The sequence below is a fragment of the Hippopotamus amphibius genome, chromosome 15, assembly GCF_030028045.1.
Source record: "Hippopotamus amphibius kiboko isolate mHipAmp2 chromosome 15, mHipAmp2.hap2, whole genome shotgun sequence".
NCBI lineage: Eukaryota > Metazoa > Chordata > Mammalia > Artiodactyla > Hippopotamidae > Hippopotamus > Hippopotamus amphibius.
The window spans coordinates 6859053-6875156 of NC_080200.1; the positions used below are offsets into that span (position 1 = coordinate 6859053).

Sequence of the window (16104 nt, forward strand, 5' to 3'; positions counted from 1 at the left end):
CATGATTTCAGCTGATGAATGGATAAATAAAATGTGGTAAATCCACACAATGGAATATTACTCAGCCATAAACAGGAATGAAGTACTGATACACGCTACAGCATGGATGAACCTTGATTCCATCTGTAGGAAATGTCTAGAATAGGCGAGTCCACAGACAGGTGGATTGTGGTTGCCAGGGGCTGGGGAAAGGGGTAACTGGAGAGTGACTGTTTATGGGACTGGGATTTATTTTGGGGGTGATGAAAATATTCTGGAATTAGATCATGGTAATGGTTGTATAACTCTTAATATACTAAAAGTCACTGAACTGTACACTTTAAATGGGTGAATTTTATGGTGTGTGAAGTACTGCAATCAGAGTTTTTATATAGTGTTATTTGCAGCATCCATGTGAAAATCTGCCCTAGGACAGGGAAGCCTAGTTGATTGATGGTCACCACATGAATGGAAGCAGTGTGTAATAGTGAAGTCCTAGGCACTCCATTAGGCAGGCCCACAGAGGGGAGTGCAGCCTGAGCACAGATAGCAGTGGGAGTGAGAGCCTGTTGCAGCATGAGGATTGGGGTGCAGGCAGGGCTAACCTATAGAAGGAAGACTGGGGGATGGGTGAGGGCAAGACCTGCTTGTGCTGTGCTAGGGAGGACTTTCCCCCAGGTGAGGCTGTTGAGGTGGAGCTGTTTGGAGGGCCAGCCAGTGCCTCCTGTCTGGAACAGTGGCTCAAGCGTAGGGCTCAGCCATCAGAGATTGAATTGAGTGGCAGCCTAGACTAGAACACTAACCCTTTGCAGTTTAGGATTACAGAAGCATAGTAGAGACAGATTTTGAGGGGAGGTCGATGGTTTTAAGAATAGAAGATGGCTTATCTGTTGAAAGTTGACACTATTTAGAGAAGGACCCCACTTCCTTGTCATAATCAGTGTGATCACTTGCAGTAATTACCCAGGAAGAGGGCGATGGCTCTTGTTGACTTTGTGCTGGAGGAGGGGGGTGAGGGCTGCTTGGCAGCCTCGGCTGACACTGGGCTCCAGGGAGCCCATTATCTGTGGCTTTCGGTCTCCCCAGCACATTTCAGAGGCTTGACTTCAAAGCCTTCAGTGATTTGGGGAGTAAGTAACCTTGGTGAGCTCTTGCTGCTGTCTCTCTGCTGTTTAAGAACAGGGATTTTAATCAGATTAAATATCCGGGAACTGGTGTCAGGTTTTTTTTTTTTTTAGTGAACTTTGTTCCCGTTTTAAAAATCTCACCTAGTCTTGGTTTAAGCCTCCGACTCATAGTCACCCAGAGCATTGCAAGTGTCATATGCTGTCAGGCCTTGTTGGCTGTTTTGAGGTCAGTCTGTATTCTTGCTCTCCTGTTTGTGGAGCAGGGAGTTGAAGGTGGGTTGGGTACCTGGTTTAGGAAGCTTTCTGGGTAGAAGATAGGTTCTTTGAATACACTGGCTTCATTGTTATTAAAACCGCCTGCAGTGGAGTCAGAGAATAGTGTAAGCCCAGGGTGTTAATTGGCTGGTCTGTAGCATTGTTTTCCGTGAGAAAAATCCTTTGGGTCCCCAGGTTGAGAGGTGGGGGTTGGGCATATTTGTACTGCTTGCCACCTGATGTCTCCAGTTGCCTTCTTTGATTAAACATTTCTCAGTTCACGATTTAGGGAAACGGGCTCACGATTCTCATTGTGTGGTTTGTTCATAGTTCTTCTCTGTAGTTTTCACGTGCACTGATTTTTAGTTCCCCTTGTTTTATACATATCACACACTCTAATCCATATCGTTTATGAAAGCTTATGCCTTAGAAGGGAGAGCTCCCAAATGCGCCAGTGTTGAAGCATGGATCCGGCCCTGGATTTGCTGGTGGAGGTGGGTGGTGGGATGAGCATGACTGCTACAACACAGTAAACAGAGGCTCTTTTTGCCTTTGAGAGTCATGGTTTCCTAAGTAAGTGGAAACTGACTTTCACTGACTTTCTCTTTTCCTTTCAGATGGACTTGGTGGTATTGGCATGGGGTTAGGACCAGGAGGGCAGCCTATTGATGCCAATCATTTGAATAAAGGCATTGGAATGGGCAACATAGGACCCGCAGGTGAGAAGTACGGTGTGACTTGACTGGGGATTTCTGGGGAAGTTAAAGTTATTAAAGTTAATTATTGGGATAATTGGACATTGAATAGTTCAAATGGAATGAGGCTTTAATTGGGGCAAAATTAATTCCATCCTTATTTATATCCTTTTTTTGATAAAGGCAGTATTTTGTATTTTTACGAAGTTGAATGCTTTTTTCTAAAGCTTGTTATGCTTTGCATTTTATCCTTAAAAGATCATCTGAGCTGAGATGCTCAGTTAAGCCTTTTGATAAAAGGAGGCAAGCCAGAGAGTTGGTCTTGCTCAAGGTCACAGTATCAGTTAGTGACAGAAACTGTAGGTCTCCTGATCGTGGGACCTCAGCACTGCCATAGTCTATTACCCAGACACCCTTGGGCTCTTACCTGGCGTTGACATGGCTTCTAGAGATAGGGGCGTTGGTGGATGCAGAAAGACTTGGAGGGCCTTGTGGCAGGAGAGCATAGTTGTCATAGGCCACAAGGACAAATGATGCACAGTATTGTCTTTGTTTAAGAAGAAAAGAAATAGCTAAAGAATAAAAGCTTTGAAGTGTAGAATAAACTTTGAACTTCACTTTTTAGCATTTTCATTTTTATGCCATGGGGCATTCATATATCATTTTAAAATATTTCATTTTTATGACCTCACACTTCGTCTTTCTTGAAATTCATTGAATTGCAAGATGGATGACCTGTATCCTACTGTGGTCAGTTCTGCGTATCCTTCATCTCCCTCCCAGATTAAACTCTTGGGCTGACCTAAACGTCTTGGCCCATCACCTCAGGTGGTTCTTCCAGTCTGAACACTATATCCCCTGACTGATACCTCAGAGGAAGGGCTGGGGTTGAAGGAAAGGGAAGCCTTAGTATTCTTAGGAACTGCTCTTTATTTAGAGAGTTTCACCTTTAAAAGGGAGTTTTAAATCTACTTCTGTTCCCTAGTCTGTACCTGATATCCGTATTTCATGTTTGAAACTGTCTAACTTGGTCATTTAATGAAACTGTGGACACTATACAATTCTGAGTCACATGGTGATTATTTTGTTAAAGGCTCAGTTTTCTTGGAATGTACTAGTTTGACAGTTGAAATGGAAGAGTCACCACTCCATTTTTTTCCCCGATTATTAAAATATATTTGTAGTCGGATATTTTTGCTCATTTGCTGGTTTGGAGTTTCTTGTGCTTTTTAAGATGAAACGTTACTGCTTTGACATAATTTTAGTTTGCATTGACTTTTTCTTTTTAAGGAATGGGAATGGAAGGCATAGGATTTGGAATAAATAAAATGGGAGGTAAGAAATTTAAAATGAAGTACAAATATAATTTTAGGTATGGTTTCCCCTCTTTTTTTCCCCTCTTCCTTTTCTCTTAAGTCCTGCATGAAATTCTCACTTCGATTTCCAAAAAGTTTGAGTCTAGAAATTACTTTTACCTGTTGATCCTTCTAGTGGGTGTCTTGGCTTTTGGTTCTGGCTTTCTCACCAACTAGCTCTGTGACCTTGGGCAAATCACTCCATCTCTCTGGGCCTCTCTTTGCTTGTCTCTTCATTGAGGGGGTTGGATCAGATCAGGCTTTTGAAGATAGTGATTTTTAAGTAAGGGCACTAGCCTTTTTTCTCTAAAAGCCCTTAAACGTGGTAGGTTTCTGGCAGAAGATGCCCTAGGTGAAACTTGTGAAAACATTTTTCTTTGCCTATTCAGTTTGAGTCTTGTTAGACTGGTGCTAAAATGCCAATGTCTCTTTCAGGCATGGAGGGACCCTTTGGTGGCGGTATGGAAAACATGGGTCGATTTGGATCCGGGATGAACATGGGCAGAATAAATGGTAAAATTGATGTTTCCTTCTTGCTTATACCTACCCTTTGCTGGCTGTTGGCTCTGAGGTGACCTTTAGGCAGCAGACCCATTTTTAATTAGTGGTTTCTCCCTTCCACTTTTGTACTGAATCAGATATCTCTGAATTGCCTTAGTTTGTATTCCAGAAGCTAGACTTAACGGTATGGAAGTGTTAATTCTCTTAGTTACTAAACTGTTGAGGTTTTCTGTGTTTGAAATCTTCCCGGTAATTGTCCAATAAAACTTCAGAGCTTTCCTATTGCCTCCAGCACATCTCCCCTGGAGTGCTGGACTGGGTGAGTTCATCATCATTTCCTCTGATGTCTCCAAATTGTGAGCAGAGGCATTCATTTAGTTTAGCATTTATGTAATGCAAAATTTGGAGTACTATTATTTAAATCTTACAGCCCTCCCAACTTAATAACCGAAATATAATTATGTCAATTATAAAAATAACAACGCTGTGTTATTTCATTCAGTCCTTGCAAGAACCACATGATGTGTAGGTACTGCTATCCCCATTTCATTGGAAATTGAGGCCCAGAGTGACTTGCCTAAGGTCACATGGCTAGTAATGGTGGGATTTGGACCCAGGCCTTCTGGCTCCAGATTCTGCCTTAGAATTGCCTCTAGCACGGTCGTCACCCAACCTCCCCAACCTCCACCCACCCCACCAGCTGGGCTGTAGAATGCCCTGAGAAACTTGGTGTTTCTGAAAGTCTGTCATTCTGAAATCCTTTGGGTATGGGTGGACTCTTTGACCCACACCTGTGGGAATGTTTGTTTTTGTTTTTACCTTTTTAAATTGAAGTATATTCAATGTACAGTGTTGTGTTAATTTCTGCTATATAGCAAAGTGACTTAGTTATACACATAAGGATTTGGGTTTAAATGTTTCTTTGCTGGTCTGTAGTAACGTATCATGTGAAGTTAGTATAGGGCAAGCAAGAATGTTACTAGGATAGATACATTAACTATCAAACTGGAAAGAGAGCTATTCCTGATTGATAAGCTGCCCTTCTTCATGGAGTGCCTTGTTCTAGATGATGATAAAAAAGATTCAGGAAGATTCTTACCATTAATCAGGAATGAAGGGACAAAGGTCTGTGTTTCCAGTGTGCTTTCACGCTTGCCTTTAGCTCATGTGTGCGTGGGGTTTGTTTTTTTGTTTGTTTTGTTTTGCTATTTTTAGTTGCAGTACCCAGGCTTCTCATTGTGGCTTCTCCTGTTGCTGAGCATGGGCTCTAGGCTGGCACGTTTTAGTAGTTGTAGTACATGGGCTTAATTGCTCCGCAGCACGTGGGATCTTCTTGGGCCAGGGATCGAACCTGAGTCCTGTGCATTGGCAGGTGGATTCTTAACCACTGTGCAGCCAGGGAAGTCCATGTGCGTGGAATTTTTAATAAAAAGTGAGAGCTGGAGAAGTCTGGCTTAGTAAAGTGTTTGCTCAGAACAGATGAGCCATTAGAAAGGAGATTTGAGTAGGATTCGGTTGGGTGGATTCAAACTGTGAATGTAAAGTCCACCATTGTCATCTGTGCATCTTCTTAGTAATCATAATGCTAGCCTGCTTCCACATTTGTAATAGACTCATTTACTTCACCGAAAGTATAGGGGCTCCAGCTGCAGTTTTTGTAGTTGGGCACTAAAAGGTGTCCCTTATATAGCACCTGTATACCTGATATTTCTAAGGAGCAAGACTAATAAACTAGATTTTCCAAGGACCTCTCAGTATGGAAAGGAAACAGTGTAATGCACATTTTAAGTCTTGCTTTTCAAGGAAAGAATTAGCCAGTGATAGGAGTCATAAAAGGGTTTCTCATACAGGTGACAGTTGTGGCAGGGCTTTTCCCCCACAGAAGCTAAGACCTTTGTTTTTAAAAGACGGTGTGAAGGGACTTCCCTGGTGGTTAAGAATCCGTCTGCCAATGCAGGGGACATGGGTTTGATCCCTGGGCTGGAAAGATCCCACGTGCCATGGAGCATGTGGACTGCAACTGTTGAGCCCGCATGCCACAACTAATGAAGCCTGAGTGCCTAGAGCCTGCACACCACAACAAAAAGTAGCCTCTGCTCGCTGCAAGTAGAGAAAGCCCCCGTGCACCAACGAAGACCCAACACAGCCAATAAATAAATAAATTTTTAAAAAAAGTGTGAAAAATAACAAATACTCCTGCGGTCAGTGTAGAAAAAAATAATGAAGTTACCAAATCCCATTATGTAGAGGAAACCACTGCAGTTGTCAGAGAAGTCATGGTGTTTGTATGCAGGTATCTCTCTCTGCTCTGGTGGTTGTGCTTGTGATTGGAGCATGGGCTTTTACGTTGGATTTAGGTTCCAGCCTTTGCCTCATTCCTTACTGGGCATGTGATCTTGGTTGAATTTCTAAGTCATTTGAGCCTCAGTTTCTTTGTAAAGGGGCAGTGGTGGTGGAGGGTAACATAGGTGTGCAGGCTGGTTGTGAGGATTCCGTGAATTAATTTGTACAAATAAAGTCCTGGGCAGGGCATGGCATGTGGGAAGTGCCCCAGAGGTGGTACCTGCTGTTGCTGCTGCTGCTGTAACGTAGGCAGGCTCTCCTACGACCCACCTTTGACTCCACATGCACTGCAGCCTCCCCACACCAGTTACTGCAGTAGCAGGTGCTTGTGAACCCATTGTGTGACTGTGATGTAAGCTGGAAATTAGTCCTTAATGGATTAAAGGTAGGTTGTTTTCAGGGATTCATTTGAGGTGACTTTCTCTTTTAAGGGATAAAGGACGAAGGATGGTTTTAAATGCTGACTTGCTGGTAGCTGTTGTATGTTTATAGTTTCTCTGTTTTTCATGTCTAAAACATAATGGTATTCCTGGAAAGGCCTAGGGTAGTATTTTTCCCACAGAGATGGAGTGTGGCATGGGTGGAAGATTTGAGAGAGACTTTGCCAGAAATGAAATGAGAGTGTCTTGAAGCTTTGGCGAGCCCCTTGGCAGAGGAATGGGTAAGAAGGCCCCACTGGCCCCTATGTGGGCGGGGTCAACCCCATGGGGGTGCAGGCTTACCCCGATGTTGGGAGATTCTTAGGCAAAGTCAGCTATTTTTCTTTAGGCTTTTAAAAATTTGTATGTTTTCTAGATCTAGATACAAACTTTTGGGGTTTTTTTGGGGTTTTTCTTGTGTTTTTTTGGATTAATTTACATATTGGCTGCATTGGGTCTTTGTTGCTCCGCGAGGGCTTCTCATTGTGGTGGCGTCTCTTGTGGAGCATAGGCTCTAGGCTCATGGGCTTCAATAGTTATGGCACACGGGCTCTATAGTTGTGGTGCATGGGCTTAGTTTCTCCTCGGGATGTGGGATCTTCGTGGACCAGGGATCGAACCCGTGTCCCCTGCATTGGCAGGTGTATTAACCACTGTGCCACCAGGGAAGTCCTGGTCCTTAAATTTTTTATTGATATCAATAGCACCATTTTTTTTAGTCTTTTCAGATGGCTGCTTTTTCCCCATTGGTGTAAGATGTTTTCTTGCTGTGGAGTTGAAACTGTTGCATTTACATGACATGACTCTCTAGTCATGGCAGAGATTTTCAAGGCCCTGCTCAGTTGTGGGGTGTGTCTCCTTAGTCCAGGGGCCTGTGGTGTTCCAGTTAACAAGGAGGATGGTGTGCTTGCTGATTCATTTAAAAGAGATCTTGGTGAACAGAAGTTTCCTAATGTTGGAAGGCCTTGAGTATCGGGCCTGTCTAAATAGTAGTTTTGGGTAGTTTGCAAAGCAGTTTCTTAATTTTCTGTGGATGTCTTCCCCTGTTTTGAGTTTAAATGTTTCTGAGAATCTGTCAGCCTGATTTCTTTTCTCTTAATTAGTGTGGAACAAGGAGATTGTCTGTTCCTGGGCTCTGAAGTTTATTTCTCTCAAAGGAGATTTAGAGCATGGATAACTTCCCCCCCAGCACCCGCCCGCCCCAATCTTAACCAGCTTCTCATTCTGTGCAGATACTTGGCTGCTAGGTGTTAGCCTCAGAAGAGTGCTCAGCCTCTGTCTTTATGGGACACCTTGGGCTAGGTGTGAGGATTTTAAGCTTTTCATGTCTAGTTTGTATGAGCTGAGCTATAGTCTTAGAATTTATGAAGGCTCTAGAAAAATTTGTCATTCAGCTCATCGGTGAGACAGGCTTCTTGATTCTGCAGATTATCTCCAGGAATCCCATCTTCTTTGTTTCCTTCATGAAAATCAAGAATTGCTAGAAACTGTTTCTCTCAGAGTAGATTGTTGACTTTCATTTCATTTGTCCCCCGACAATGGTTAGGAAAGTTAAGTGGTTTTTCTTGCATTGGAACTAACTGGTAGTGAAGATTTACTTTTTCTGTGCTTGCTTGATATGACTATAGCTTTATTCTAGATTGTTCCACAGCTTTAGAATTCGGGGCTGAGTTCATAATCTGTATGTGACTAGGTTAGTTAAAAGTTTCTTATTTCCATGACTAGCTTTGTTCTTATGTCTTGAAATGGTAGGGTATTTAAAAAAAATTTTTAATGTATTGTCATTTGGCTGGAAATACTAACTTATGGATGGATACCTGCAGTGAGAAGAACAAAATGGCACATGACTTTTCTCCTATAGGCGCTTTCTCCCACTCTTGAGCCTTCGATCCTTCTTTGCTCTGGGTGCTTCTTACCTCTGTGATGAGGCTGTCAGCCTTGTCCCAGGTCCTGTGGTGGCACAAGAGGTGGACTGGTGAGGTTATTTCATGTGGCAACAGGAAACATGTCCTGTCCTGGCCTGAATAACAGAACGTCAGATGCAGGCCTTGCTATCTCCTGCTTCTTTGGCACCTTCTTTGTGATTGAGACTGTGTCGTCTGTTTGTGCTAAGGCTCCCTGAAGTGACCATGGGCAAGAGCAAATGTTCTCCTGCTACTTATGATCAGACCCAGGTTAGCAGAGCAGTCTTTGTACCAAATAAAATCTTTAAGTCAGGTTTTCAGAGTAGTTGCCTGGATTATTTTCTTCAGCTTCAGTTCTTGGTCTTTTTTTCTTTTTCTGTATTATTTGCTTGACAGTTGGATTATTTAGATGTGCTGCTTCTGTAGTGCCTCCCTATTCAGTGTCCCTTCTTTCATATCAAGGCAATAGATCTTTGTACTTTTTGTGCAAACAACTGTACTTGGTGCTACAGGGATATAGGTAGTTATGTGGTCCTTGACCTTGAAGGATGTGGTGTAGCAAAGGAGACGATGCTGAGAGCGGCTCGGGGCAGCACCAGAGGTCAGCACGTAGAAGTGGCCTAGATGGTTGATAAAAGTTTTCTGCTCAGAGAACATAGCATCCAGGCGGAGGCGTAAGAAGACCATGCAGGAGATGCAGTTCATGCTGGAGGGGCCGGACTTCAGCATGGGGGGCGTGAGCTGCTGGCCCACAGAGAGGGCTGACAGCATCAGGTGCAGAGGCTTGGAGATGTCAGTCAGCTTGGTGCGGGAAGGACAGATTAAAGTTCTGAGTCAGAGCAGGGAGGGAGGCCTGTGAAAATAAGTTGGCCTTTCTCTTCAAATCAGTGGTGGGCTGATTGTGAAGTCTTTTTTTGGAATTGGTTTGACCCAAGTGCTGTTTTAGGAACTAGAACCTAGTCCCGGGCGTGTTGAGTAGGCTCCCAGGCATCATGGAAGAGTAAGCCCCCGTCTTGGAGGTCCGTTTCTTGTTGCACTTTCCCACCCCCTTCTTTTAGCAGGTAATTGTAGTGCTGGAGACAGCTGCACGGCTGGGGTTTAACTCTTCACGGTCATGGTCTTAATATGAGATGTCCTCTGTGGCTGTTGTCCATGTTGCTCAGCACACTTCAGGACCAGAGAGGGAGTGGGTACAAATTTCTTTTATATAGTGAAAGATCTGGAAGAACCTTAAAAGCTAACACTAATGATAGCATTAGACAAACTTGAGAGGTTTGTGTGAACTGCCAGCAAGCAGGCGTCAGTGTTGCTGTTTTGGACAGTTGTGTGTGTTGGGGTTTGTTTACCTGAGGCTTTGTCTGTCACTTGGTCACCATCACACTTAGCTCCTTCCAGGCAGGGCTCATAGGCTCAGTTTGCTGCAGTCTTCCCTTGCCTGGCTGGTTGATTAGTTCATATTTCCAGCACTGCATGCGGTTGCTACTGGTTTTCAGGGTTTGGGCTCTAAGAGTAGTAGCTACAGCAGTAGTTTGTTGAAGGATAACTGTGAGGTGCTGATTGGATCTGGGTGGGTGAGTGCACGCTTCAGTCTGTGAGTACTAAGGGTCTGGACCAGCTTTAGAAAACTGCTTACTGGCCCCATTCTTGCTCTAACTTTCCAAGTTCAGCTTGTAGGTGCATTTCCAGAGGCCCTGCCAACTGGGCCTCAGACTCTGGAGCTACATACATGGGACCCTAGCATATCATGACCCATCATCAAGGACTCTTACACTTTTCCAATAAAATGACCTTGTCTGTGTGTTATGTTTCTCAACCCCTACCCTTTTTAATATTTTAATTAGTAGTCCTGCTTTGGAATCTGTAATAAATTTCTATTACCATAGAGGAATTTGGCTAATTTTTTTTTCTTCCTGATTTCCTTAGAAATCCTAAGTAATGCACTGAAGAGAGGAGAGATCATTGCAAAGCAGGGAGGAGGTAGGAAACGCTTAGTTTTGATGTTTTGATTTTTAGGATAGGCTTGTGTTACTGGGGATAGTAGAGTGTAGTGGTGAAAGCATGGGCTCTAAAATAGATCGCCTGGGGTGGGGAACCAGCTCTGCCGCCTCCTTAGCTGTGTGACATTTGGCAAGTTACTGAACTCTGTTTTTCGTACTGTAAAATGGGGATATAATGGTACCTACCTTATAGGGTTCTTCTGTAGAGTAAATAAGTTAATGCATAAAAGAGGACCTACATATGTGCTGTGTACATGTAAGCCATTGTCAAAATGTCCATGTAATTTTGGGGCTTTCTTGTTTATAGTATATAAAGTTGTAAATGGTTAAAAAATATTTTACCTGATTATAAAAGTGTGGACACCTAATCATAACAAATGTTTGCTATATTCACATGTACTCACAAAAATGCAGAAAATTATGAAGAAAGTAAATACCTGAAATCTCACTGCCCAGTGATGAATGCTGTAGATATTTTGGAATATATTCTTCCATTAATACACTTTTTTAAATGGGTACCTAAAACTCAGGGTACTTATTTCAGGCTTTTTTTTTTTTCCCCTCTCATGGCTCTGAGTATCTTGGCATTTCCTTGGTAAATCCACTTGCTGGAGTTATTTCTGTGGTGGGCAGATTCTAGAACTCCACGTGGGTACTGTTTCTTCCTAGTTCTCTGCTGCTATTGGCATCTGGAGTGTCACCTACCCTCTCTAGGTCTCTTACATTTTTTATAGTTTCTGAGATATTTCTGCTCTGAAAGTTTAATATTTTTAAAATTGTGTTTATATTTTGCCACTTGGTGCACTATTATTCAGTCAAGGAAACAGTCACCAAGAAAGGCATGACTCATGCAAGGTCATGGCATTCAACAGTTAGAGAATCGAAGAAATAGCTGAATTTCCTCTTCTTGAATTTGCATATTGGCCTGTGCTGCTTGATTCAGTAATGGGCTGGCTGAGGGCTCAGCTGCCCATTTTTTGGAGGCAGGTGGTGGTGGTGCTGAAGCTTGAGTAAGAGCAACCCTCGGGCTCTACATGCAGAAAAACTTAGTGGGTAGTGGTCTTGGTGGTGGAGCCAGACCCTCCTTCTCCAGAATTGCAAGCATCACTGTTGTACTGCTGACCTGCCAGCATGTGTCCAGCTGAACCGTGGAAGTGAGGGACTGGTCCCAGGCCTCTTCCAGAATCTGCTCTGCAGTGCCCTCAGCTTTTTTCCTCCAAAGCTAGTAAAGTTAAACACGGCAGAGTCGGTTGGTGGTTTCCCCGACAGAGTAAGGTTTCCTGGAAGTGGCTGACTGTGTTCTTTTATACATGAGGGTCTGTATTGGTGTTGGTGTTTGTTTTCTTTATCTCTTCCTGATTGCATGGTTGTGTAATAACTTCTCTATGCTGTGGAGGTGCTAAGGAGATGCAGCCAGACTGGTTACCAGCAGGGCATTGTGGAGGGACACGTTGGGAGAGGAGGATAGAGGTTGTGAGCAATTTTGTCACCATCATAAGCCACGTAATCCGTCATGTCAGGCGACCATCTGAGTGGGGGGTTCTGTCCCCCGGCCCCCTCCTCCTCCAGAGCTTTTATCCATGTCTGGTGGTAGGGAAACTACACAGTTCTCAGAAATTGATGCCTGTTGTTCACAAGGCTTGTCACAAGTGTTAGCACTTTCAAAGTAACGTGGAGAACATTGTTGATAAAAGTCCTCTGGGTAGGTTTTTTCCCTTTTTAAATTTTATTATGGAAATTGACTGTGGCAAAGAAGTAGGAAGAATGATGTACTCACTACCCGGCTTTAACAGTTGTCAACATTTGTGGGCTATCTAATGATAAGTTATTGTGGGACTTAATTTCTGATTCGTGGTTGAGCTTGTGAAGTGCCCAGGCCTCTGTACCCAGGAAGCCCTCCTGGACAGTGTGCACACTGGTCCTCGAGTCCCTGATGTATGCCTGTGTTTTGTGTCTCTGTTTTAGGTGGAGGCGGAGGCAGTGTCCCTGGAATTGAGAGGATGGGCCCCGGCATTGACCGCATTGGGGGTGCCGGCATGGAGCGCATGGGCGCAGGCCTGGGCCACGGCATGGATCGTGTGGGCTCTGAGATTGAGCGCATGGGCCTGGTCATGGACCGCATGGGCTCAGTTGAGCGCATGGGCTCCGGTATTGAGCGCATGGGCCCACTGGGCCTCGACCACATGGCCTCCAGCATTGAGCGCATGGGCCAGACCATGGAGCGCATCGGCTCTGGCGTGGAGCGCATGGGTGCCGGCATGGGCTTCGGCCTGGAGCGTATGGCCGCGCCCATTGACCGTGTGGGCCAGACCATCGAGCGCATGGGCTCTGGCGTGGAGCGAATGGGCCCTGCCATCGAGCGCATGGGCCTGAGCATGGAGCGCATGGTGCCCGCAGGCATGGGGGCAGGCCTGGAGCGCATGGGCCCCGTGATGGATCGCATGGCCACCGGCCTGGAGCGCATGGGCGCCAACAACCTGGAGCGCATGGGCCTGGAGCGTATGGGCGCCAACAGTCTCGAGCGCATGGGCCTGGAGCGCATGGGCGCCAACAGCCTGGAGCGCATGGGTCCCGCCATGGGCCCAGCCCTGGGCGCTGGCATTGAGCGCATGGGCCTGGCCATGGGTGGCGGTGGCGGTGCCAGCTTTGACCGTGCCATCGAGATGGAGCGTGGCAACTTTGGAGGAAGCTTCGCAGGTTCTTTTGGTGGAGCTGGAGGCCATGCTCCTGGGGTGGCCAGGAAGGCCTGCCAGATATTTGTGAGAAATGTGAGTGGCTCTTCTGGAACTTCTCAGTGGTGGTATGCACCAAGGGAGGAGGGAGGCAGGAAGCCGGCAGGACCGGGTGGTGGCAGGTTGGAGTCAGAGGGGCTGCCCTCAGAGGGAGAGCTGAGTAGTGTGCAAGGCCACCTTCCACTGTTCCCAGAGTTTGTTGGTAGAATGAGGGGGGAATGTGAGAACTTATGACACTCGGGCGGCAAAAGTAGTGGATTTTGTGAAGTCTTGGGCTTCTCTGACTACGCAGTGGAGAAGACAGTGATGTGAAGAACTCGAGTTTCTTGAACTCTCAGCTTGATGAGCTGCTAAGTGACTGGCGTGACAGTTCGGGGCGGGGGCAGGGGAGTGGCGGTATCTGAATTACCTTTACCAGACTGACCACCTGTGGCTACTGTCCAGTGGTTCTGTGGGCGGCTCACCACAGGCAGCTGTGCGTTCTGCTCCCTGCATGGTGCTCCCACAGATACAGACACGAGGGAGTAAACTTGCTGTGCTAGTTCAGAACCTAACCCAGACAGACCTGTTTGGTTCTCTGTCGATCAGCTCAGTGTTGAGGTCAGCCTGTTCCTCTGTGTGATGAGAGGTGTTAGAGGTACCCTGAGACAGTTGATGCTTGTGCACTAGGATTTGGTTGAGTCACTCACCAGTCTCCTTTTCCCCCTCAGCTCCCATTTGATTTTACATGGAAGATGCTTAAAGACAAGTTCAACGAATGTGGTAAGTATTTGTGAGGCCTCCTAGGTGCTTCCTTGTGTTGTGGCTTGTTGGTGCTGCATTGGAGTCACGCAGCGAGGCTTCCATCCTAGTCTTCATAGACACCTTCCATGACTAGAGGATGGGTGGGACTTGCCATTTTTCTGCCTGCGCAAATATTCAAGCAGGTTGTTGGGTTTCCTGTTATGTGTCAGACACTTTTTCACCTGTGTTCTCATTTCATCTTTGTTTTTCTTTTTTCCTTTCCTTTTCCGGTTTTTGAAAGGAGGTAGTGTTGCCCCATATTACAGTCAGGCGAAGTCACATTCCCAAGATCACATGGCTTCTAAGTGACAAAGCTAAATAAAAGAAATATATCTGAGACAAGGTTGCTTTCCACAACAGCACCATTGGTTTGTGCCTCAAAGAGCACTCGCCCAGCAGGTCCCACAGGTGAGGTTTCACAGGCTCTGGGCACGCAGTAGCTTGTGTGTGGTGAGGCTAAGGGTCTCTCTTGAGTGTGGTTTCCTGGCACACCAGGCAGCCATTCTGGAAGGCTCTCTCTGTGGCCAAAAGGAAGTTTAGTTGTCTCCTGGTGAGTCCCTGCCCCTCACCCCCACCACCTCTGTTCTTTTAACCGTGTCAGCTTGGGAGCCCCAGCCCTAAGCCAGAGGTCTGGGTGGCTCCCTGGATCAAGGCTTCCTCAGTGTTTTCTCATTTCCTTTTGCTGCAGTGACTCAGATTTCACCACTATCACTGCTTCTCCTGGTTCTTCTCTCAGGTCAGCTATTGAGTCATAGGCTGCCTTCTTGCCCTGTCCTTGCCCTCTCTCCCCACTCCTAATAGTTCCCAGGTTATAGTGGATATTCTGAAAAGTCAGATTGGATCCTATCACTCTCCCCTGCCATACATGCCTGGGGGTGTCCCTTTGCTGGCAAGAGAAAGCCCATACTGTGAGCCCCTGTAAGACTTAGTGTCACCCTAAGCTGTTTTAGACCCTTGCTGTGAGAAGCCCTCCAGGATGTTGGCCTTCTGTCAAGCAGAGTTGATGGCCCTAGAATAGTGGGTGCCAGCATCGGCTACACGGGTTTGCTTGGCTCTGTGTTTCTGTGGCTCTTCCCTTGTCGGTTGTTTCCATGGTGCTTGACACATACCTGGATGCTTAACCACCAGGCGCTTGAATGAATATGTGTAACCTGCTTACTGATTATTACAAAGCTTGTGTTTGGACAGTACAGAGGTGTCCGTGGTATTGGCAGTGGCCTCGTAAATGCAGTGGAGCAGCATATTGAAAGTGAAGGCTCTGTAAAATTTGCCTATAAAGTTGGCTTCACACACCATCTATTTATATAACTCTTGAGAGTAAAGGTGTGCATTTGAAGCCACCAGGAATGCTTATCACGGGTCAGATTGTTGTCCTCTTGGCAGAAGAATGGCAGCGTGGCTGAGGGCCATAGTAGCTGGGTTCCAGCCTCTGTGTTCTGAGCATTCATGCGCCAGGCACGAGGGCCGCTCTCCCTTTTGACTCTGTCAACCAAAATCCAACAGGTGATCTGGACTGAGTGGAGCCCAGACTGAGGCTGAGCTCTGGGTTTGCCTGATGAGTTGTGGTCTCTTCTTCCTTCCCTGTGCCCAGGCCACGTGCTGTATGCCGACATCAAGATGGAGAATGGGAAGTCCAAGGGGTGCGGTGTGGTTAAGTTTGAGTCGCCAGAGGTGGCTGAGAGAGCCTGCCGGATGATGAATGGGATGAAGCTGAGTGGCCGAGAGATTGATGTTCGAATCGATAGAAATGCTTAAGCAGTTGCCTTTTTTAAACATCGATACCAGACCTCTGAATTTGTATTTTTTCTTGTTAACCATTTTGATTTGTTGGCTGGATGTATAAAGATGTTTAAAAAATTCAGTTGCTTTTTGGGGTAATTTGAATTACTTTTTTAATGACTGGGGTTCCATTTGACTGTTTGCATTGAGATTGCAATGTGCGCAATTTTTTTTGTAGTTGTGGCATCTTGTTGACATCGAATATGACTTTGATAATAAATACCAGTTCCTGAAA

General features: G+C 45.6%; 1 protein-coding gene across 6 annotated transcripts in view; it reads left to right on the forward strand.

Moving 5' to 3' along the window:
* Positions 1–16104, forward strand: part of HNRNPM (heterogeneous nuclear ribonucleoprotein M) — a 38560-nt gene extending 22456 nt beyond the window's left edge. For 2 of the 6 annotated variants that reach the window (XM_057708092.1, XM_057708093.1), the window contains 7 exons: positions 1979–2080; positions 3347–3391; positions 3847–3924; positions 10502–10555; positions 12541–13343; positions 14018–14069; positions 15682–16104. In XM_057708092.1, coding sequence (XP_057564075.1) covers positions 1979–2080; positions 3347–3391; positions 3847–3924; positions 10502–10555; positions 12541–13343; positions 14018–14069; positions 15682–15845 — 1298 coding nt within the window. In that variant the 3' untranslated portion in view covers positions 15846–16104. The remainder of the gene's footprint in view (positions 1–1978; positions 2081–3346; positions 3392–3846; positions 3925–10501; positions 10556–12540; positions 13344–14017; positions 14070–15681) is intronic. The other 4 variants (XM_057708089.1, XM_057708091.1, XM_057708088.1 and 1 more) reach the window with 3 other exon arrangements.